The 21,036-nt window shown below is 32.1% G+C and overlaps 6 protein-coding genes across 11 annotated transcripts in view; 3 read left to right on the top strand and 3 right to left on the bottom strand.

Annotated features, from left to right (window-relative positions):
- LOC125059325 overlaps positions 1-7,954 on the top strand; it is a 42,274-nt gene extending 34,320 nt beyond the window's left edge. For 3 of the 6 annotated variants that reach the window (XM_047663717.1, XM_047663704.1, XM_047663711.1), the window contains exons 2-5: positions 2,762-3,153; positions 4,397-4,614; positions 4,888-5,400; positions 6,245-7,954. In XM_047663717.1, the coding sequence (XP_047519673.1) occupies positions 2,913-3,153; positions 4,397-4,614; positions 4,888-5,400; positions 6,245-6,517 (1,245 nt within the window). In that variant the 5' untranslated portion in view covers positions 2,762-2,912 and the 3' untranslated portion in view covers positions 6,518-7,954. The remainder of the gene's footprint in view (positions 1-2,761; positions 3,154-4,396; positions 4,615-4,887; positions 5,401-6,244) is intronic. The other 3 variants (XM_047663734.1, XM_047663725.1, XM_047663743.1) reach the window with 3 other exon arrangements.
- Positions 7,955-8,450: 496 nt separating this feature from the next.
- LOC125059367 (cytochrome c oxidase assembly factor 5) lies at positions 8,451-9,340 on the bottom strand. The gene is made up of 3 exons (XM_047663768.1): positions 9,129-9,340; positions 8,953-9,048; positions 8,451-8,576 (listed from the first exon to the last, which is right to left on the bottom strand). The coding sequence occupies exons 1-3, from the start codon at positions 9,234-9,236 to the stop codon at positions 8,535-8,537; spliced, it is 246 nt and encodes an 81-aa protein (XP_047519724.1). The 5' UTR covers positions 9,237-9,340; the 3' UTR covers positions 8,451-8,534.
- Positions 9,341-9,475: 135 nt separating this feature from the next.
- LOC125059298 (probable cysteine--tRNA ligase, mitochondrial) lies at positions 9,476-11,404 on the top strand. The gene has a single exon (XM_047663672.1). It carries the CDS (start codon positions 9,693-9,695, stop codon positions 11,214-11,216), a length of 1,524 nt encoding a protein of 507 aa, XP_047519628.1. The 5' UTR covers positions 9,476-9,692; the 3' UTR covers positions 11,217-11,404.
- Positions 11,392-15,450, bottom strand: LOC125059306 (transmembrane protein 39A). The gene is made up of 8 exons (XM_047663683.1): positions 15,001-15,450; positions 14,666-14,923; positions 14,235-14,374; positions 13,954-14,052; positions 13,494-13,716; positions 13,192-13,345; positions 12,132-12,283; positions 11,392-11,884 (listed from the first exon to the last, which is right to left on the bottom strand). Exons 1-8 carry the CDS (start codon positions 15,235-15,237, stop codon positions 11,645-11,647), a joined length of 1,503 nt encoding a protein of 500 aa, XP_047519639.1. The 5' UTR covers positions 15,238-15,450; the 3' UTR covers positions 11,392-11,644.
- Positions 15,451-15,873: 423 nt separating this feature from the next.
- Positions 15,874-17,938, top strand: LOC125059316 (membrane-bound transcription factor site-2 protease). The gene is made up of 2 exons (XM_047663692.1): positions 15,874-16,260; positions 16,336-17,938. The coding sequence occupies exons 1-2, from the start codon at positions 16,186-16,188 to the stop codon at positions 17,755-17,757; spliced, it is 1,497 nt and encodes a 498-aa protein (XP_047519648.1). The 5' UTR covers positions 15,874-16,185; the 3' UTR covers positions 17,758-17,938.
- LOC125059357 (LYR motif-containing protein 2) lies at positions 17,829-18,409 on the bottom strand. Its single transcript, XM_047663756.1, has 2 exons — positions 18,246-18,409; positions 17,829-18,174 (listed from the first exon to the last, which is right to left on the bottom strand). The coding sequence occupies exons 1-2, from the start codon at positions 18,285-18,287 to the stop codon at positions 17,953-17,955; spliced, it is 264 nt and encodes an 87-aa protein (XP_047519712.1). The 5' UTR covers positions 18,288-18,409; the 3' UTR covers positions 17,829-17,952.
- Between the last annotated feature and the right edge of the window lie 2,627 nt (positions 18,410-21,036).

Raw genomic sequence — 21,036 nt, 5'->3', positions numbered from 1 at the left:
TCATAATATTCTATCTAATCCTGTTCTTTCTAATTCTTTTTTGTATCAAGCTTAAACTCCAACACAAAATGTTATTGGTATAATTTTTATTCGAACTATCTATATATAAAGCTATTGAGCCACCCGCTTTATATAGAATATATAGTTATAGTAATTGAACTGATATCGGCAATTTCATTAGACTCTTCTAACACAAAGGCAGAGGGAATCGTTGGAGATAAAAGAGCGATTGTCTCACCTAAATAGCAGTGGCGGCTCTGACGCTGATCGCATTTTAATTGGCCGTGTGGATTTCAGAACTTATTTAATTAATAAAATAATTATTAAAGTTAAACGATATGATTCTCCTTAGTATACATATTATTGTATAATTCAGTGTTCGTCTAGTTTTTAACAAGGTTCAATCGCCTCGGTCGTGCGTTCGAACCCAGGTTGTGCCCAATTATTTTAATTAACAATAAAGGCAAACATCCAACAGCATATCAGACCCAAAAATCAACGAAGGCACAGACGTATGACCTCTTGCCTACAAAGAAATAGATATTATATGATACCTTTTATTAAGGTAAATGGACCATCTATATTATTAATAAATCATCAATCCTTTTCGATTATAGTATGTCTATAACATAATTTCTGGTAACGCAGGCTTTTTATAAGCTACTATCCAAACGTTTTACTAACGACAGTCGCCGAAACTGTCTTAAGCATTCAATAGCCGTTATATTTTGTTGTTATACATTATTTTAGTGAACAGTGTATGATAATCAAACAAAAAATTAATTAATCAGTGGTGCCATAACCTTTTGGTTTGATGGTCTGGCCTTCAGATTTCTGAATCTGTTCTATGATCATTTGTTAGTATAATAGTCATATAGGTGATCAGCCTCTTGTGTCTAACACACACCGTCGACTTTTTGTGTCTAAGGCACGGTTTCCTCACGATGTTTTCCTTCACCGTTCGAGCGAATCTTAAATGCGCACATAGAAAGACAGTCCATTGGCGGTATTGAACCTATCACATCAGGGATGACAGTCGCACGCTGAAAACACTAAGCCAACACTGCTGCACTAAGGATGATACTCAGTAAATCAAAATATTTTTGCTTAGTATAATGTAATTTATCAGATAGAATAAACTTCTATTCAAAATGGTGTCACTTAAATCGCGCTTTTATCAGTGCTTTCGTGTTAGAAATTGTAGGAATGCACAACTCGATTCTTATCTAAGCACGTGAAAATCTATGTTAATAGCCTTTACAGAAGGTTGCACTGAATTAACAATGCCTTCCATTCACGGTACGCTGACCATTCGATTTTTTAACAACTACCAAGCATATATTTTAACGATCTACACGAGCAAATGAACATTATTTACAAAATTAATTTGTAAATGAAATTTGCTAAATAAAGCTTTCTATGTACTAGAGACCTTCTCTTGTACTTAAAACATAATTTTTAACTGACAATTCTAAATACCTTCCGCAGTAACAATAGTTTACTTTGTTTTAACTGAGATGGCAAGGAGAAGAACTTAACTTGCTTATAAATATGCAATAAAAATAAAAACAATTCGACAGCCCACCAATTTATATAATTTTTAATATATCAAAAAGGAACAAGAAAGTGAGTACAATTTACTTGAAAAGCCTAGGGATTGATCGTACAATAAACGTCCGATGTATTGGTGTAAATCAAGAGGTTTATGAGCCTTACCGCCAGTTAGTTGCTAAATCACGCCAGCTGCTAAAGTCATACGAGATAGCGTATCTAAAGGAAAAAAAATTTGGTTGCGCATGCATGCCGACGCTGAATACGAGCAAAGTATGTTTTATTAACAAATAAAACTTGATAGAATATTTGGAAAAAATATAGAATATAAATAGAATATCAACGTCCTTAAATATTGGAAACAAATATAGGTAAATCATAAAATATTGTTTATAGTTTAGTTATGTCGTCGATTTTAACATACAAACTCGAAGTATTACCGCATAAATATAAATAAAATTGTATGTAAGTTAAATAAATATCTACTAAATCTACTAAAAAGAGACTCCAGAAAAAATACATAGATAGGTTCTATGGATCTTTATTTTATTATAGATATCATCTAATTTCCCGCCACAACATTTGTTTTATGTCAAAAGTCAAGATCTCAAACTTTAATACCACTTCTAGTAAAGCTTTTATCTTAATTGAATACCAAATGTACTACAATTTACAGAATAAGAAGGCAAGATAAAAGAAAAAACATTTGCTGATATGTAGGAATCTATTATAGTTTTCATACGTATTTTGTAAGGTCACAAATAGATAGAAAAAATAGATAAAACGTAGGGTTACGTCATGATAGGGTCAATATGTATTTTTTTACAAAACAACACCTTAAAACTACAAATCCGAAAAATATATTTTGATTGAAACCTGTGTTTACCTCACCGTTTAATAAAACACTAAAACATATACGACACGATGATGGTTATGAAACTTCATGTGATCGATTTTCAGTACATATCTCATAATTATTAATGAAAGCTGACAAGTGACCTTAACATACAGTTTGACGCCGTGTAAAGTACCTATTTCTGCTTTTTAAATAATTACCTAAGTACTTACTTTGTTCATACTTTACAACAAATTAATTAAACTTACAGATTATTTACAAATACCCTAGGCCATAACTAGGAATGTACATTAATTAAAGGGTAAATGAATACGAGTAACAATATAAAACTCTGTCTTACCATAATGTTTACAGTAAACAAATAGCGTATTCAAAAAACTATAAAAAGCATAGTGCGAGAGAGACAAAAAGTTAGAACATAGCCAAATTAATTCTTCGGCATTTAACTAATTAGTTATAGCGAAGTAAATAAGTGCGAACGGGATAGTTGTGGCACGCATCCAAGATGAATTTGATGTTTCGGAAGAACTTCAGTACCGAGAAGACGGTTTCGAGCGGAGGGGGTGGGGGGAAGGCCAAGGGGGCATTGGGTGCAGGCAGGAACGCGAAACGCAGGGATCGCGACCGGTTCTCATGCATGGAGGAGCATCATTATAGAACCCACCTTTTCTTCTCCGCACCAAGGGCCAGTACACAATACAACGAAGGCTCAGGTAACTCTGGAAGTAAGGATCGTAGTTCCAATAGTGAGTACGTGTGATCAGTGTGGGTTCCGTACAGTAAGTTTCTTTCATTTCTCAATACGGAATCTAATAATTGTTGTCTTTAAACTCAATACGAAGAGCATTTTGAGGACTTCTCTGTAATCTAATCTATTACTATAGTCTAAAGAGTTATTTTGACATTATTTTTTTGTTTTATGACATACCGTTATGAAAGTAATTAACAAGAAGCTGTTTATAAATACCTACGTATATCAACAGACTGTCGCTTACCAAATGTTCACGCATGACGTAATTGGGCCAAACTGAGAGACGTGTACATACGAGTATGTATATTATAATAAGAAAAGATTTGAGTACTATAATTTATCTAATAGTGTATTATGTACTTAGCTTGCTAGGAATACAGTAATTAGGCAGGTCTATTGAATCCGAAAAAATGCTTCACATCGGAGCAAATATCTTACAAAACTTTGGTCATATATGTTTCTATCTCGTAAAATCAATATACGCCTTTAAATTGGTTGGTAAAAAGAAGGATTTGTTTGTTATTCTAGGTGTGTTAATGGGCCGTGCCTAAAAAAGCGTTTCGTGCCATGTAGGTTCAATGAAACACGCGTGGAAGTTTAATTATGTCCAAATGAGTTACGTATTTTAAATAATAGGTTCACGCTTTCTATTATGTTGGTTTTAGGATAACAAGGAAAATTACTGAAAACTTTTATCTAAACCTTTGGTATTGTACACACGTTTCTATGTTTCAAATCATGCAAAAAGGCTAGACAAATCAATCACGAAATAGATAAATAAAAGTACCAGGCGCCCCAAGCGATCCGCTCCTTATAAAACAATTGACTCTTGCATCAGTTTAACCGTTGGAGGATTATTTGTCAAACTCATAGTGGAGTTTGACAAATAATATGAAACATAAAGCGAAAATATTTTTATAAAAGATGTTACAGCACAGCACGTCTAGTGATTACTCGTAAAATTAAGTTTCAGTAACTAAAAATTTCACGAAGTCGCTATAAGGCTTGTTACTTTCAAACTTGCCACTGTGCTTTACTTTTCATATCATCTGTTCTAGTACAAAATTTTAAGACTTCCCACCTACGCCCTCTCTCACTCTTACCCATACTATGTGAAGAAGGAAGGTTACTTACTTAGTTTATTAGACAGGCATAGACAAATGATAAAAAAATGAAGGGACCACGCCTAAAAAGTTATTATATCGCAATAGACCTAAACGAGATCCTTGACGTTTCAGAACGATGTGGTCCAGTACTGGGTGGGGGATCAGGTCCAGAGTTGGAGCCTCCACAGCCTCTGGTTACTCGGGATCCATCCGTCTCCTTGCTACGATGGGACAGACCGACCACTACGGAGCGCCGGCGGACGGAACCTGTCTCGCTGGCGACACTGGAACGCGATTGCTTCGTAATTCCAGCTCATGCCTTGAAGCGATTCCTACCTGATGGTGTTCCGGTATATATCCTTCTTCTTGAACAAAAATACTGTCTTTTAAAGGCACGCAAATTAATTACCAATTCAGTTAGAATATAAGATAACGTTTATTAATTTTAGTATACGTACCCATAAACCTATTTCTTTATCACAAGGGCGAAATGGGTGAAGGGCTTTAGTGCCTAGATGATATCAACCTTTTTGAATATTATCTTACGTTATTGTGGAAAAAAGTAATAATACAAATTTTGTTGATGGTAGACACAAAATAAAATTATTATCTCAACTTTTCAGTTGCCAGTGCCTCCACCAACACCAGAAAAGGGGATGCCGACAAAAACAGCTCCAAGTTCTCTAAGCGTTTTAGAAGTAGCAGACCCAAAGCTTTGCATCTTAGCTCACCTAATGAGCCCGCTAGAGGCCATAGAACCTATATTAGAATCTCCTCTCGCCAAACCCTTAGTTAAGCAGAAAATGGCTGCTGGAGAGTTATTAAATGACGTAGCACAAGCAAATACCGCCGTAGGTGGTATGCTCTTAGCCAATATGGAGAAAAACTCTGAATTCCCATTCATATCATACTATGTGATAAATACGACACAAACAGATCCATTGTTATTCTATAATAATATGAGGTGTGCTTCGTTGACTAAGTTTGATCCTAAAACTATTCGATATTCTGCAGCTCATACATTAGATTTATACAGTGAAGTGGCTATGATCTGTCGACCACCTTTCAATGACCTGGCTGGTGGACCAAAGAAGTCACATACGCCTACAACAGGATTTATCATAAGTGTGTATAAGGTTAGTGTCTCCTAAAACAATTAAATGTAAAATATACTTAAGCTAAGAAGTTTCATAATTAACCTGTCATTTAAAGTCTGTCGGTTTTTTTATTGTTAATAATAATACTCTACTACCCTGCCATTGTGTCCAGGGACTTTTTATATATCTATTTTTTTTCCAAAAAACAAGATACATTATATTAATTCCAATAAACTACTTCACGAATGGTGTGTTACGCGTCTCGCGTCTCTTTAAAAAAAAAATCCAGTCACGGTCTGTGCTTTAATAACGTGTCCTATAGGCCGTTACGGTCTACAGTCATCTGCATTTGTTGCTCCAGGTCGTACCTGGTCGATGCGAATATAGGGCAATGTAGTAGCACATGTTCTACTGTTTGTTCTTCATTACTGCAGGCACATGTTGGGCTTGTCCTTATTTATACACAGGTTTTAACGGTGACACCTTATTGCCTAACTTTAGTATTTAACCTTACGAGGGTTAAGTACTAAAGTAAAAGCCTCAAATAAAGTATGTACTCAGTTCATCACCTTTAAGTCTTCCTTACTACTTCCTAACCATAGGAGTTTTAGTCTAGTAATTAAGCAAGTATCAACGCTAAGCTTCTATGCTTTCTACGCTTTGTATGAGCGAAATAACAGTTTTACTGTATTGTAAAGAAAATTGACATGACCTATGACCGAAGGATCGACGTATCAGATACGGATCACCTACATGCCTATAATAAAATAAAACAGATATTGTATAAATAAAACCCATAGTCCATAGACCTGTAGTTGATTACCTGTATTTTTACTAAACTCAGATTGAATACTTACACTTATTTACATTCCTACTATTTCAGGTTTTCGAAGGCGATGATGGTGAGCGATTTGAAAGAAACTGGCTTTACTGGACCGGAGCAAGAATGATATATCGCCATCTACCGCACTCCGTCGGCTTGCGGAAGATTGCCCTTCATAAATCAGTAGCCACCCATGGGGATAAAATGTACCTGTTAGTTTGTGAATGCGCGAATTTGTTGGATGACCTATCCGGCGCCGCAATGTTAATTACAGCCTTGCGAGCTAGGTTGTGTGGTTACACTGGGCTTTATCGACCCATACAGACTTTTTAGTACCAGCCTAGGCCGTAAGGGCCACGTCTTTATAGCTGAGATATCTTTAGGGAAATTACGGATTTGGTTGTGTTTGATATCTACGTAATTGCGATAACAATAATTTAAAAGTAACACAAGTATGGTTTGACAAATATATTTTCGAGAGAAATAATCGTAGTGTTAAGTGTGCTAAAAGATCTCGTACAATAGTTTGAGGAAACGAAACATTAATTGTTGGCCTAAATATGGTATTCACCAAGTATGTTAATCATACTGTAAACTGCCAACCATTATTACCTAAATACTATATTATTTGTAAATGCTATAAAAAGGACCAAAGTACTACGTAATGCGTGATATCTTAAAAGGCGATAAATATTTAAAACAGACTCCAGTGTTGGTCGCAGTTGGTGCCAATGTCTATTAATTTATTTAGTTATAGCTTATTCTTAATTTTATGTAAAGTAATTCAAGTATTAAATTTGAAACCTCAAATTGAAGATCCTTGCACTCGCACAACGTTATCCTTTTCGTAATAAAAACGTTGAATTATTAGTACTTTCACCAATATTTTTAGACAATACTGTAGATATTTAATTACGTAGTGTAAAGTTACATCTGCTTTAGCACTGCCTAAATATTTAAGAATTTTAGCTTTGGTAATACTATGGTATTACAAAAAACATAATTTTCAAATAAAAAATAAATTCATTTTCTCATTTTTAAGCATCATATTCAATTGAAAAACATGTATTAAAGGCAATGCATCAAAATCACCACATATCTGGCGATACATATCAGAAATGAATACATTCAGTGATTTTAAAAGCCAAAAATATTTTAGGATATTTATGTTAGTAAACATAAAAATGAGGAAATGTTTTTATTTTTAATTATATATACTTTTTAAATATAATTTTTATATACAATTAAATTTATAATTTATTTATATGTTGAAAGGAAAAAGCACCTTGAATGTTAAGTTTCTTTCTAATTTTTGAAGTATCTGAAGAACATATATTTTGCTATGGTGCTAAATTAGTCAATTTAAGTAGTGATAGTTATTTAAAAAATTAAATACAGTTACACAGGCATAATAAAGCTTTTACGCTCAACAATTATAGCTCTGAAAATTTTGCCTGGTAAACTAAACATTCGAAGACCATATAAGAAATATTGTAACATTTTGTCTTGTTGCACAATTAAATAAAAATATGAATCATTCCATATTGCTATAAAATTGACTACATATTTTCAACAGTATTTCAGTCTTAACAATATTTATAAAGATACTCACAGAAGCCTTTATTACACTTTTAATCTTGTTATAAATCATAGAGCTTTTATGATATTTGCAAGTAGATATTTATGGTTCAATTAGCTTTTAAAGCTATTTTCAGGCCAAGTCTAAAAATAAGTATTTCAGTTATTTTTATAATAAAGTATACAGATAAAGATTGTTTTATTTCATATATTCAATAATGTAAAATATGATTTATCATATTTTTATAATAATATATAGGTTCTACAGGCCCACTCAGCAACAGCGGCTTAAGCACTAGACGTATGACTCAGTACACAGTCCACATTATATTAATTTAATTTATCTCAGAAAAGGAAGATTATTTTATATAATTTATTTTTGAAATTATTAAATTTTTTTCATACTTATTAAAACATACTACAGTCAAAATCGTTTATGACAACATTGTTTAGAACAACATACCGGTTATATTGATATTGGTACTTAATAACAACGTCATGTTATGACTATCAGTTTTTACAACCAAATATGAGTAGTCCCTTCGATGTCGTTATAACAGATTTTGACTGTAAATACATATATACATTTATATATGTACATATATACATCATATATTATTTATATATTTTAGGATTAGCAAATAATTACCAAAATTAGGATCTTAATTAGACTCAAAAATGCATTCCATAAGTAACAAATTTATATTAACTAGTAACACTAAACTAAAGTAACATATTAAATCTCACTAGTTTCTCGTACATCTTAGTAAAATCAATATCCTTTTAAACCCCTAAATCTTCTTCTATTATCCAGCTGTAACAAAATAAAACTGAAAGAGTCTGTGCTAAAAGTGAACCGTTATGGCAAATAGGTTTGGACAGTATAATTCTTACTTGCTTTGTTTATTCAATATATACACAAAACTAAAAATTAAATATAAAAAAATTATCAGGATGATTCCTGTCAAACTAAAATGATGTAACAATGTTTACAACATAGCAAGAAAGAAAGTATTTCAAGAAATGGTTTATAAGAAATAATAATTGTTAGTTATACTTTTCCTTTAGAGACTTTCCCAACCTTAGACCACATTGTAGGGTCTATATGTAACTCTAACATGACATACTGTTCATAAACGATAAGCTTAATAATGCTTTCGTTGACCAATTTTTAAGAAACAGATACTTACTATAGACCGCTTGCACTCAAAAAAACTCTGTCGCAACTGCAAGCATTCGTCGGGTACTCTGCCTTCTTTTAAGCATTCTCGTGGCGTCTTTTTATCCTGAAATTAATTGTTCAAAGATTTATTACGGCTAAGTACTAAAATTAACTAAAATATTATATCATTGGATGCTCTTAAACCTTTTTGCAACAATCACTATTTAACAAACATGTTTTTAAATCAGCCCGAACACCAGCGCAAGATGTCTGGTCAGCTAGTCCAATTTCATCAGGAGCAAAGGTAACCATTCTAATTAAGTCTTAAAGCAAGTTAAATTATTATGTATCGCACATTAAAACAACCAACACATTTATCAACAACTTATGACATACATATTATGTATTATAATTATAAGTTATAACTTACTCTATGGCATGACTTCTGCTGGATTATTGACTGATATTTATGGACATATCTGTCAATACCTTGTACTCTATAGTCTATAGATATTTAGAAACGTCAATCACATAGACAAAGAGACAGGAGTATAATAATAAAAGAACATTCAACATAGGCTGTGCAGTGTGCACATACAGCTGATTATTGTTTTGGTTGATATTTGATGAAATCTCTAATTACTATAAAAGGTATGGTTATGTGTCGTAGTTTGTAAAACAATTAACAAAGCTTTGTTAAATAAACTATAACTAAACAAACAAGGGGTTTTAGTAAACGTAAGTTATTTTTAAAATTAGGAAAATAAAATGAGAAAACCCTTCTCTATGTTTGCAAGAAATTTATCACACATTTGTAAATTAAAACCCTACAAGGAAACTAAATGGCTAATGCCTAACGGGAACCCCATTGGTGTGTTTGTTTATAATTGTGTAGCTGAACAAAAAGTTCCCATAATCTTAAATGACCCTAAAATTGCTACATGGTATTCCTGTGGCCCAACAGTGTATGATTCTGCACATATTGGTCATGCTTGCTGCTATGTAAAGCTAGATGTCATACAAAGAATACTCAAGAATTTCTTTAACATTAAGCTTGTCACTGCAATGGGCATCACTGACATTGATGATAAGATAATAAAAAAGGCCAAAGAAACAAATATGCATTACAGTTCTGTTGCTAAACAATATGAACATGAATTCTGGATAGATATGACCAGTTTAAATATTGAAAAACCAATGATTATATCACGTGTATCTGATCATATGATGACTATAGAAAAATTTATAAAAACTCTTCTTGATTTAAAGCAGGCATATATTACTAGTGATGGATCTGTTTATTTTGATACATCAAAATTTCCATTATATGGGAAATTACAACAAACACACATTTTGGGTGATCCAACTAATGAATTAAAAAAGAATAAGATGGATTTTGCTGTCTGGAAAGGGTTTAAACCAAGTGAACCAAGTTGGAGAACATCTTGGGGTGAAGGAAGACCAGGTTGGCATATTGAGTGTTCTGCTATGGTCAGTAAGATATTTGGCTCTCAGTTGGATTTCCATGCAGGTGGAATTGATCTAAAATTTCCACACCATGAGAATGAAGAAGCCCAATCTTGTGCTTTTCATAGCACTAAACAATGGGCAAACTATTGGATCCACATAGGGCATATGAACATGAAAGAGACAAAAATGTCAAAATCACTTCAAAATACTATATCAGTCCCACATTTATTAGAAAACTACAGTGCTGATACTTTCAGAATGGCTTGCCTCTTGTCAAATTATAAACATCCAATGGAATATAGTGATGAAATGATGGACATGGCCCAAGATGTTCTTAATAAAATAAAATTCTTTTTAAAAGATGTTTCCTTTTATGTCAACTCTAGTGATTCAACAGGGTTGTATAATATTAAATTAATGAAAAACTTGCAAGATGTTGAAGAGAAAAATTTAATAGCACTCCAAAATGACTTTGATACACCTACATGCATTCATTCTATGCTGAGTTTAATGGGAAATGCGCACACAGTCATGAAAATGGATACAACCAACTTCTTTCCTATTCCTATAGTTTTAATAGCTGAGTATGTACTTGATATGTTGTCAAAATTTGGGCTTGAATTGAAAGACACTTCTAGTAAAATAATCTCAGATTCTTTAATTGATACCTTAGTAGAATTTAGACATACTGTAAGGTCATGTGCATTAAAAACAGAAGATAAAGAATTATTGGCGGCATGTGATTTAGTTAGAGATAATATGAAAGCAGCCAATGTGCAAATAAATGATAGTAAAACATCATCTTGGGTGAGAATTAAGTAATATGTGTTACATACAGTTTTACATAATTTATTGATTTCTTGGAATTCATTTTGCAATAGCTTATAATAATACTAAGGGGAAAAGTTTCTTATGTCATGTTTTTTATAAAAAAATGCTACTCAGTGAAATTACGTATTATGAATATAAATTTGGACTGGAAATAAATAAATCATTATTATAAATACTAATTTATTAATGGTTGTTTCAATTACAATTAACAGATCCTTTGAGTCAAAAATTTGGTTTTGAGGTCAAGTCATTTGTAGTTAAACACTGAAAACTTTTTGTACACAATGTTGTACAAGTTTTATTTTACAAATGCGCAAACCAACATATTCAATGGGTATTTTTGAGTTGACTAGATCACATTGATCATAACAAAAAAATCAATGCACTGAAAAAGTTAAGTACTAAAATGTGAGAATATTCTAATTAGCTTGAACATTTTTGTCTTGTATTAAATTCTCAGCCTTATAAACCTTCCATGCAACCAGATAATCTCTGAGCATTTTGTAGAGTGAGTAATAATTAATAAATAATAATACAACAATGGACAAGAAGTAATGCCACACTATTGAACTGAATAGCAAACACAGTTGTAGCAGTACTAATGATAGTTGTAGGCAAACCAGCAGACAAAGTAATTTTGAAGGATTGTTGAACACCGTCTGTAAAAGAAAAAACCTTAATTGTATACTCTTATTTATTCCAAATGAAGTATATAAAATTACATTCTAAAATCTAAATACATACAGAAAACTCTGTATATAAAAAAATTTTAGGACTTTGTAAATGTATTATTTCGATCTAGATAAAACTTTATTGATTACAATTAAATATATACTCTTATATAATTTTTTTATATAGATACTGAATTAAAAAATTATTATACATTTTTATGCATTAGGCACTTACGTGAAATCTGACGTGGGCCATATATGTAGGGTCAGCGACCGTCGTGGTGGTTGCTACATAAACTTGGTTGCTGCTTCTGACACGGGACCCTTGCGCCCAGAAACGATTCCCAGTCCATTCAGGAACATCACTTACTTCACTTGGCGCAGTACCTAAAAAATTGAGACAATTTGTTGGATTATGTCAGAGCATCTGTACTGAATTTAGTATAGCGTGGGTTTGACTCCCGGTGAAATAATAGTTCTTTGCCTTGCTTGATTTCATTCTAGTTCCAGACTTACTTTCATATTGCTGGTTACAAGGCTTCAAATAAACTTAGTTTACGAGATAAATTAAATAGTATTCTAATTTTAGAACCACTGGACTGTTATAAGATATATACCATAGTTGAAATCCAAATAAAATCGCGTTTTCTTAACACAATTTTACAATTATTTATTTTGAATTTAAAATCATATTTTTTCTCATAATTAGGCGAGTGATACACATCGAAATGAAACTTCTTTACTGCATTTAAACGCGAATTCATAACGTTATTGAGGTTGTTTGCGGTGCCAAGGGGCAGAATCAATCTGTTGCACAGAGCTCCGTTAACAAAGACGTTGCGCAATATCAATATGTTTATTAAAATCTTCATATGTTCCCAGAACGAGTTCACAGTAGCGATATGGTATATCGTGTGTAATTAATATTGGTTTCTTTTAATTTCTTGGCTAATTTTAAGTACTGATAGTAGTGTATGTTTTTTTATAAAAAAATAAAAAAACTTGACGTTATGTTTAATAAGTGTAATACGTAAGCTTAAGCACTCGAACAATTGATTAAATATGTAATGAAGTCGCGTTTATAAAAACTTAAGAAGATGTATTTAAACATTCTCGACGTTTAGTGTGTTACAGTTAATAGTTGTTAATAGTTCTACCTTGCTGAAATGACATGGCTATTTGCAAATTAGCTAGGTTTTAGTTAATTCTTAAATAATAAATGTACGGATGTACTGTCACTGTTAAATAACTATGCTGTTAAATGTATATTTAAACATACAAAGCATAAATCTCACCTTCCAACTTCCAAAGCCCCAAATGCCTGGCAGCTCTGTGCGGTGCGTCGCAGAAGGCAGCTGGAATCAATTGCGCTGCGTATCGCCCGCAAAGGGAACCCCAAACAAGGCAAACTTGTTGAGCGGCAAGTACCACGTCGTAGTACAGGAATGGCTGAAAAACGTTAACACTAAAGAATTTAACGAAAATTCTATAAAAAGTTAAATTATAGATAGTTAGAAGATAATTAGAAGATAAAGGCATAGTTTAGTTTTAAGAAAAGAGAAAATCATTCTTAATTCCTAATATAAAAATGTATTACCTGAGCAAAGCAACATGGCACAAAAGTTGTATAATATGCTCCTATTATTGAATGAAACAGTGTTTTTTTTACTCTTAAATTAAAGTCTTCTTTTAACATTTCAACTTCTGAACGGATTTGTTCAGGGTCATGTGAACAGTTGTGCATTGGTAATGTTTCTGTGTGATTAAGTTCTAGGAATGCATCCAGTTGAAAACCAAATAGCACAAAGTAGATTATTGATCTGGAATAAACAATATATTTTATTAATTTTTCAGAGAGCAAAACAACTTTGTTCTACACATGATCATTTTATTGATTTTAATTAACCTGTTATATATACAGACTATCAGAAATAGCTTTGTTTTATACTACTGCTATCCTTTGCCATGAACTTATTGCCTCATTCACAATTTTAACATAAAAATTTGTTAAAAACCTTGCAATTTCTTCAAAATTGATAATGAAATATAATACTTACGGGTAAATAAGATATATCATTTTTAAGAAAGGATATTTTATTAATAAATAGTATGTACTCCAACCCAGCATGCCAATGACTGAACCAAGAATAAACATTCTGAAATGAGATAAAATTTATGAAATATTTTATTTGTTATTCTTATTGCTTAAAACAAATATATTTGTTTCATTGAAACAAATATATTTGTTGTTGAACTAAAAATTTATTCTTTTCTGCATTCTGGATTTTCTCTAAATAAATTAACCCAAAATTTGCAGAATATTACTAAATTTACTAACCTTGCTGCTAGAATAACATGAGGCATCAATTTTGGTGCAACAAAAAGTCTCATAATGGCCACACTTGCACTTAATAACAACCTAGGACTTATTATGCCCAGTATGAACATTACTACATGTGGATCCACTAAGTGGAAATGCTGAAATATAATTTATGAAATTAAACATTTTTAGACCATGAGTTAGTTAAGAAACTACTCCCAAAGCCTTTATATATGCCATTTGGATTTTTTAATTAATTAAATTCACCCAAATTGTAATTTAGTTTTCATGTCTTGAATTAAAAAGTCTATAAATTATTACTAGGTTAAATAATTATTACAAACTTTATATTGATGTATTTTTAATTTTTTTATAGACAAGTATAAGCTTTGTGTGCCTTGAAGAAATACCAGTAGCCGTTACAATGCTTCACATTTTCACTCACTCACCATAGCTTGTGTTGTGTACGATGTTGGTAGCCACCAAGCTGTTCGATATAAATTCAAGAATTGTAATCCAGCTGCTACTGCCAAAAACGTAAACGTCATAATCTCAAACAATAGTTCACCATCCTGTGGGATGTATGGGAATGGGATGTGTTTGGGTGTTGATGGGCCTTCAGATAACTTTGTCTCAGGAATTGGCGCATTTGATAGCAAACGAGTTCGCACACGTTTCCCATTTGCTAAGTCTTCATCTGGTACGGCCTGAAGTGAAAACAAGTTTATGATTAGATAACTAGAATATTATTACAGAAATTATAACATTCGCTAGTTTAATGTACCTTTTTTGAGCTTCCCGAAAGCTTTTTAGGGGCAACCATTTTATTTGTTACAGGAGGTAAAGGACGCTTAATAAGAGGGTCTTTAATTATCTTCCGTCGTCGGGATATCGCTGTAGACGAGGTATTATTAACTTGCGAGTAGGCCCACCGGCGAGCCAAGAGTATAGTCAGACAGCCAAGAACAGTTGGTAAGAAGAATACAACAAAAGGTCCGCTTTCATCTTCGTCACAACTCATCACTCACATGATAAAATTTCACAATTATTTATTCGATGGTACCCGCTTACGATTATTACAACCTAATAATTAGCACTCGGAAGTTTTCATTTAGTATCTAGAGTCAAGATTAAAAAAAAACAAATTATCTTAACACTAACAACAAGTCATACTTTCATGATCACAGACATAAATATTTAATTTAATAGTCTAGGACTACACCATAAACGTCAAAGTGTTTAAACTTAGGCAAGGGTACAATAGTATATACCCTTGTCTTAGACCACAGATGTTTTAGTAATATGTTGCACAGAATTAAAGCCTAAGCGCTCATGCCGACGAGATGTAGGACCCGGTTTTTCGGAGCTATGCTACGAATTACGATTCGTCAATTCGATATATTGTATTTACATAAACTACTTTTATTATTATTTCAATTACTCTATTTTTTTCTTGTAATTTGTAACTGTATTGTTTATATGCTAATTCATAGATACCTATAAAGAGGTTTTGAAACTTATATTACATTACTGAAGTTTGTTTACAGATTCATTGATGTTGGACTAGTGTACGATTTATAGTAGAATCGGTAGAATCCCAAATATGAGTTATTACTGTCATAAGTTGTTTTTGACATACGGGAGTCATACTTGGTATGAATAGCATGTAGCAAGCTACTTTTTTGAGTTTTGACAGTTATTATTTAATCACTCGTAACTCGTAAAACTTCAAACACGCAATGTTGCACCGGTAAAAACATTAATCGTTAATGTGAATACATATTTACATTTAGATACGTTACAACAAGTAAATACATTTTAGGATTTGTTATAAAAACTAAACGCCATTACATTCCTAAAATTCATTACATATTATGTGTCTCAATGTGGCTTACAAAACAAATGCTTTAGTGGCGGAAAGTTATCAATATTATAAAATGAATATTAAGTGTTAATATTTAAAAGGACAATGAGTTTTGCAATACTTTGCTCATTTGTGTTAGCCTTCTATGTTGTCATATGGTTTTTTGATTCCTTTTTTAAGGTAAAGCAAGTAAATTAAATGTACAATGAGCATGTGTTTTAATAACACAGTTTATTATTTATTATAAATTTTCAGAGTTGTATGCATTACCCATATTATGCATTCTTGGAAGGAACAGGACTAAAAGTAGGATTTTTAAATTTAACTTGGACTACTGCGGCATTCAACCGATGTATATACAGATGGAGCAAAAACCTGACACGGGTATTACGGAAATGGTTTTCGTTTGGTTACTATGTAACAGTTGGCTTGTTTTTACCATTTGCAGTATGGACTTTAATTTCATTTATTATAGAACACTTCAAAGAAACAATACAGATATCCAGTGTTCCTGAAGTGAAGGCAATGTTACCTGGAGTAAATATTCCAGCTTCAGACTTTTGGATATATTTTCTGGCAATTGCATCCAGCTCAGTTTTCCATGAACTTGGGCATGCAATGGCTGCAGCACATGAAGATGTTCAAGTAATTTCTGTAGGATTGTACATCTTTACTATAATACCAATAGCGTTTGTTCAACTTAATACAGAACATCTGAACAGTCTTCCTGTCATGAAGCGTCTGAAAATTTATTGTGCAGGGGTTTGGCACAACTTAGTTTTAGCATTTTTTGCCATGACAATATTCTTTACAGCACCAGTATTATTTAGTATTGCTTATGAAACTGACATTGGTGTAAGAGTTACAGATTTTTCATCAGATTCCCCATTGAAAGATGCTCGAGGTCTCGATAAAGATGATGTTATAAAATCTATAAATGCTTGTGATGTAAAAGACTCCTATGATTGGTCTTACTGCCTACATGTAGCTCATGACAGATTTGGAATATGTACTAGTGCAGAATTCATTGCACAAAATGATGAAATTATGATGGAAACTGTGAAGGAGAGTGGTGTTGTTGAATGTTGTAGAAAAGATGATTTGTACAGTATTTGTTTTGAATATATGGAGCCTAAATTAGCAGTTGACTCAGTTTTGCCTGGTCAGTATTCTTGTTTAAAACCAAGAGACATGGTAAAGGAAAAATTAATTAAATGCAGTGAAGTTGGAGGATACACATGCCCAAGAAATACACATTGCTTAAAACCCTCTCTAAATAATCATACATACTTTATAATCATTGAAAGAAAAGACAATAATGCAATGTTATTCTTAGGATTGCCATATGATATTTATAAAACTGTTTTTGTAGATCAATATTTTCCAAGATTGAGAATATTTTCATTATTCTCACCTATGCAATTTGAAAAACTTCTCAGATATATTTTTATTTTTACTATGGGTATTGGCTTTTTGAACATTATACCATGCTATGGTACTGATGGTCACCATATTGCAAGAAATCTTATTCAAATATTAGCAAAATTGTTAAACCAAAGTAGTGATTTTGTTACACTTGTTACATTATTTATTGTGATTGTGGGAACTGGGATAACTATACCAACGTTAATATACTTATTTTATAAAGCAATTTATTTAGATGAACTTGACTATTAGCGATTTAATATTGAAGATACCATGCATTTTACTGATATAGTAATGATTAGGTCGAAATAAAATACTTAGACTCAAGGTTTATATATAGGTTTTAGGTAAATTAAACACTCTGCATAATAAGTTTATGCTTATAAATAACATCACACTGGTAATAGTAATAATAAACTAAACTACATTTAAATTTGTTTCACTGTATTAACTTTCACTAAGGGCAAGTGATCTTTGGAGGTCCTTTAATGATTTCTTTCCATAATGTAACATAGACTTTATGGATGTTTCGTCAGTACAATGCTTATTGCTTTTAAAATCTGTTCTTGCCCACTCTTTTAGTTCTTGACAAGTAGATGCATCAGGAATTTTCCTCAATGTGCGGAAGATTTCTCTGTATAGTTTTAGTACTTCCTGTCGAAGAAGAAACTAAAACAATAACATTAAGAAATCTTCAGTGAACTATATAATATTACGATTTATAATTTGTGTCACATTACCTGTTTTAAGTTTAAGGCACTCTTTGGCAGTTTTGATGCCATATTCTTACAAAATTGTGGCAAACATTTATATTTTCTTTCTGAGTTTTATGTTATTTAATAGAGCACCATATAAAATATTATTTTCATTTTAAGACGTCTTTGACAGTTGTCACTGTCAAAACTCAAAGTCATCTATCAAGTTACAATAAACTTCTTGAATCTTGTGTGATGCTCGCCACGGCTTTACGTGGAGTATTAAATCTTAATCACGTCTCACTTTTAGGAAATAATAAAATTGAAATGCTTGTTTCATAAAGCTATTAATATTTCATATTACCATATTTTTTGTCCATACGACAACTTTCAGAATTCATCGTTTTCTTTGTTCCCAGCTCAGTGCTCACTTGGTTTTGGCTAGATGGCGTAAATAACTGTTAAGCTAATCCTGACCAACTTGGTGATGGTACCAAGTGGCGCCATATTAATAATATATTGTATTACCTACTTAATATATAAATGTGTAATATTTGTTTTTAAATATTTCTCGAAATTGTTAACCAATCGCAGTAACATGTCGACGATTTACCGAAAATTACGAAAATTTTATTATTTTAGAGATCAGTAAACTTTTGGTTAAGAAAATAATAAGACCTAGATTTTCACTGTGGAGAGCCCAAGTGATTTTCACTTGCAACTACTCAATTATTTATGTATTAGAGGTACCATAAATTATCTATATATAATAAAAAACTAAAGATATAGCCAAAGATTGAATACATAATGTATACTTCCAAAAAGGTTCAAATATTTACGAAAGGAAAAAAATCATAAGATAATAAGAAAGGAATGTGTATAGACTACTCTCAAACAGGAAGGTAATAAATACATTCTATTTATTTACACTTCGTTGTAAATAAAAGAAACACAATACATAAAAATTATAAGGGATGCAAAGGGGGACTAAATATTGAGGATCTCATATCTAAAGTACCTATCTATTGAATTTACAGCAAAGTTGGTTTAAGAAGTGCTTATCACCAGATTCCTATTTTACAAGCCGAAAAACATTACACTGCCTTTGAAGCTCGAGGTAATTTATATCCATTTACTAGACTTAAATTCAAAGTCATAGTGACTTTAATACTGTACTGTAGCGGTTAAAGAAAAGTTGAAATGTGTATATCGTATATGCTTAGATTATATAACTAGTATATGCAGAGTTGATAGTTTACTGTCTTTATTGGATTATTCGCTCACCTCTCCGAATGGGTTCTAAAATTTTCTCAAAATCTGACCACTTTTACTACTATCCATGAGTGGTTTCACGTCAGTTCCTGAAGCTGTCAACGTTTTCGAAACACAAGAAAGTATAGCGTCGTCAGCTGTAAGCGCTATCAATAATAATTAATAACATTAATACATACGAGCACTGTCGCAGACCAATCAATAGCATTATTCTAAAGAAGTTTAAATAATATCAAACAAATAGAGAAAGAACCTGCAGCGTTCGTCTTAAATGGAGACAATTTTTATTTCAAATTATTAATTGAAAATTATAAAATGCAGCGTTAGAGGTTAGAGCTTTCAGTTTATAATATTGTTAAGTGACCACGAAAAGAGAACTTAGCTGCTGATGCTTTATCTAGATTCAAAGCTGCCAAAGTAACCTCAACATGTACCTCAGAAAAAGAAATCATACGTTATTTCACCGGGTTGTAACAAGAATGCTTCACTGGTTGCGTGGTAAAAATATGGCATACTAGCTGGTGCCCGCGACTTCGTCTGTTCAAAATTTAAATAGTATTGCCAAATGCCTGAAAGACATATTCTCATTTAGGAATCAATTTATTGCTACCAAATGTGCATTCAAAATAATTATAAATTTTTATTGTAGTTATGGTTTACTATTTTGGCTATAATGGCTTAAACATAATATATAGATATTAAGACACTTTTTGTAGGACTATTTGAGATAAACATTTCCATCATACATTACATATGTGTAACTCTAGCGATTTTGGCAGCGCACGCCAGAATAGCTCGCAGATTATAGATTTTTTCCTTCTTGATATTATGGACAATTCACACAATATCTTTATAAATTGTAGTCTATGTGTTATTCTGACGTATAAGCTATACTTTTGTAAAGTTTCATTAAAATCCACTTTTACGTGAAAGAATAACAAACATCCACCCATAGTTACAAACTTTCGCGTTTATAATATTATTAAGATTCCTCTGATGATCAAACGAATTATTTCTAATTATCCTATATGTGCAGAAATCAAACTTTTTCAAAGAAGTATCCTTCAAGGGCCACTTCCAATAGAATTAAATCAAATCGTTACATCTTGACAATTATTGTAATTGAGTACCTACTCAAGGTTTCAAGTGGATCCGTGCTCTGATTAAGTACAGCAATGGTAATCAAGAAATTGATCTATTTTTTATGTTTGGTTTGCCCTCTTACGTCCACTACGATGGAGGAACATATTTTTATCAAAAAAGTTATAGATTTTGTTGCGAATGAGTTGGGAAATAGTCCTTAACTAGTCACTTCATGATATACGGTCGCTTCTCTGGATTCTACTACTCATGAATGTTTTTCTCTCACCCTAGACGATCTACAAATGCCTAGTCAACACATCGTTAACTATTCCAGGATTAGCTTAATGTGAAACCATGGCAACTGAAAGGAGTTGAATTAGTTGAAAACAATCCTCAACACTACTGTATGAGATTGTCTTACTTTTTTCCCGTGATCGTGAAAGAGATACAAACAGCTCGGACGAAGAAGGAGCTGGTGAGA

Source organism: Pieris napi, chromosome 2 (assembly GCF_905475465.1).
Source record: "Pieris napi chromosome 2, ilPieNapi1.2, whole genome shotgun sequence".
In the NCBI taxonomy this organism is placed as follows: domain Eukaryota; kingdom Metazoa; phylum Arthropoda; class Insecta; order Lepidoptera; family Pieridae; genus Pieris; species Pieris napi.
This window is presented reverse-complemented; position numbering and strand designations above follow the sequence as displayed.

Coding starts and splice junctions, on each gene's coding strand:
- LOC125059316 (XM_047663692.1), top strand. CDS start 16,186: ATGAGTTTTGCAATACTTTGCTCATTTGTGTTAGCCTTCTATGTTGTC. Junction 16,261..16,335: donor TTTTTGATTCCTTTTTTAAG/GTAAAGCAAGTA, acceptor ATAAATTTTCAG/AGTTGTATGCATTACCCATA.
- LOC125059306 (XM_047663683.1), bottom strand. CDS start 15,237: ATGAGTTGTGACGAAGATGAAAGCGGACCTTTTGTTGTATTCTTCTTA. Junction 13,346..13,493: donor TGCCATGTTGCTTTGCTCAG/GTAATACATTTT, acceptor AACGTTTTTCAG/CCATTCCTGTACTACGACGT. Junction 11,885..12,131: donor TGGCCCACGTCAGATTTCAC/GTAAGTGCCTAA, acceptor TTTCTTTTACAG/ACGGTGTTCAACAATCCTTC.
- LOC125059298 (XM_047663672.1), top strand. CDS start 9,693: ATGAGAAAACCCTTCTCTATGTTTGCAAGAAATTTATCACACATTTGT.
- LOC125059357 (XM_047663756.1), bottom strand. CDS start 18,287: ATGGCATCAAAACTGCCAAAGAGTGCCTTAAACTTAAAACAG. Junction 18,175..18,245: donor GTGCCTTAAACTTAAAACAG/GTAATGTGACAC, acceptor TTATTGTTTTAG/TTTCTTCTTCGACAGGAAGT.
- LOC125059367 (XM_047663768.1), bottom strand. CDS start 9,236: ATGGTTACCTTTGCTCCTGATGAAATTGGACTAGCTGACCAGACATCT. Junction 9,049..9,128: donor ATAGTGATTGTTGCAAAAAG/GTTTAAGAGCAT, acceptor AATTAATTTCAG/GATAAAAAGACGCCACGAGA. Junction 8,577..8,952: donor TTGAGTGCAAGCGGTCTATA/GTAAGTATCTGT, acceptor ATTTTGTTACAG/CTGGATAATAGAAGAAGATT.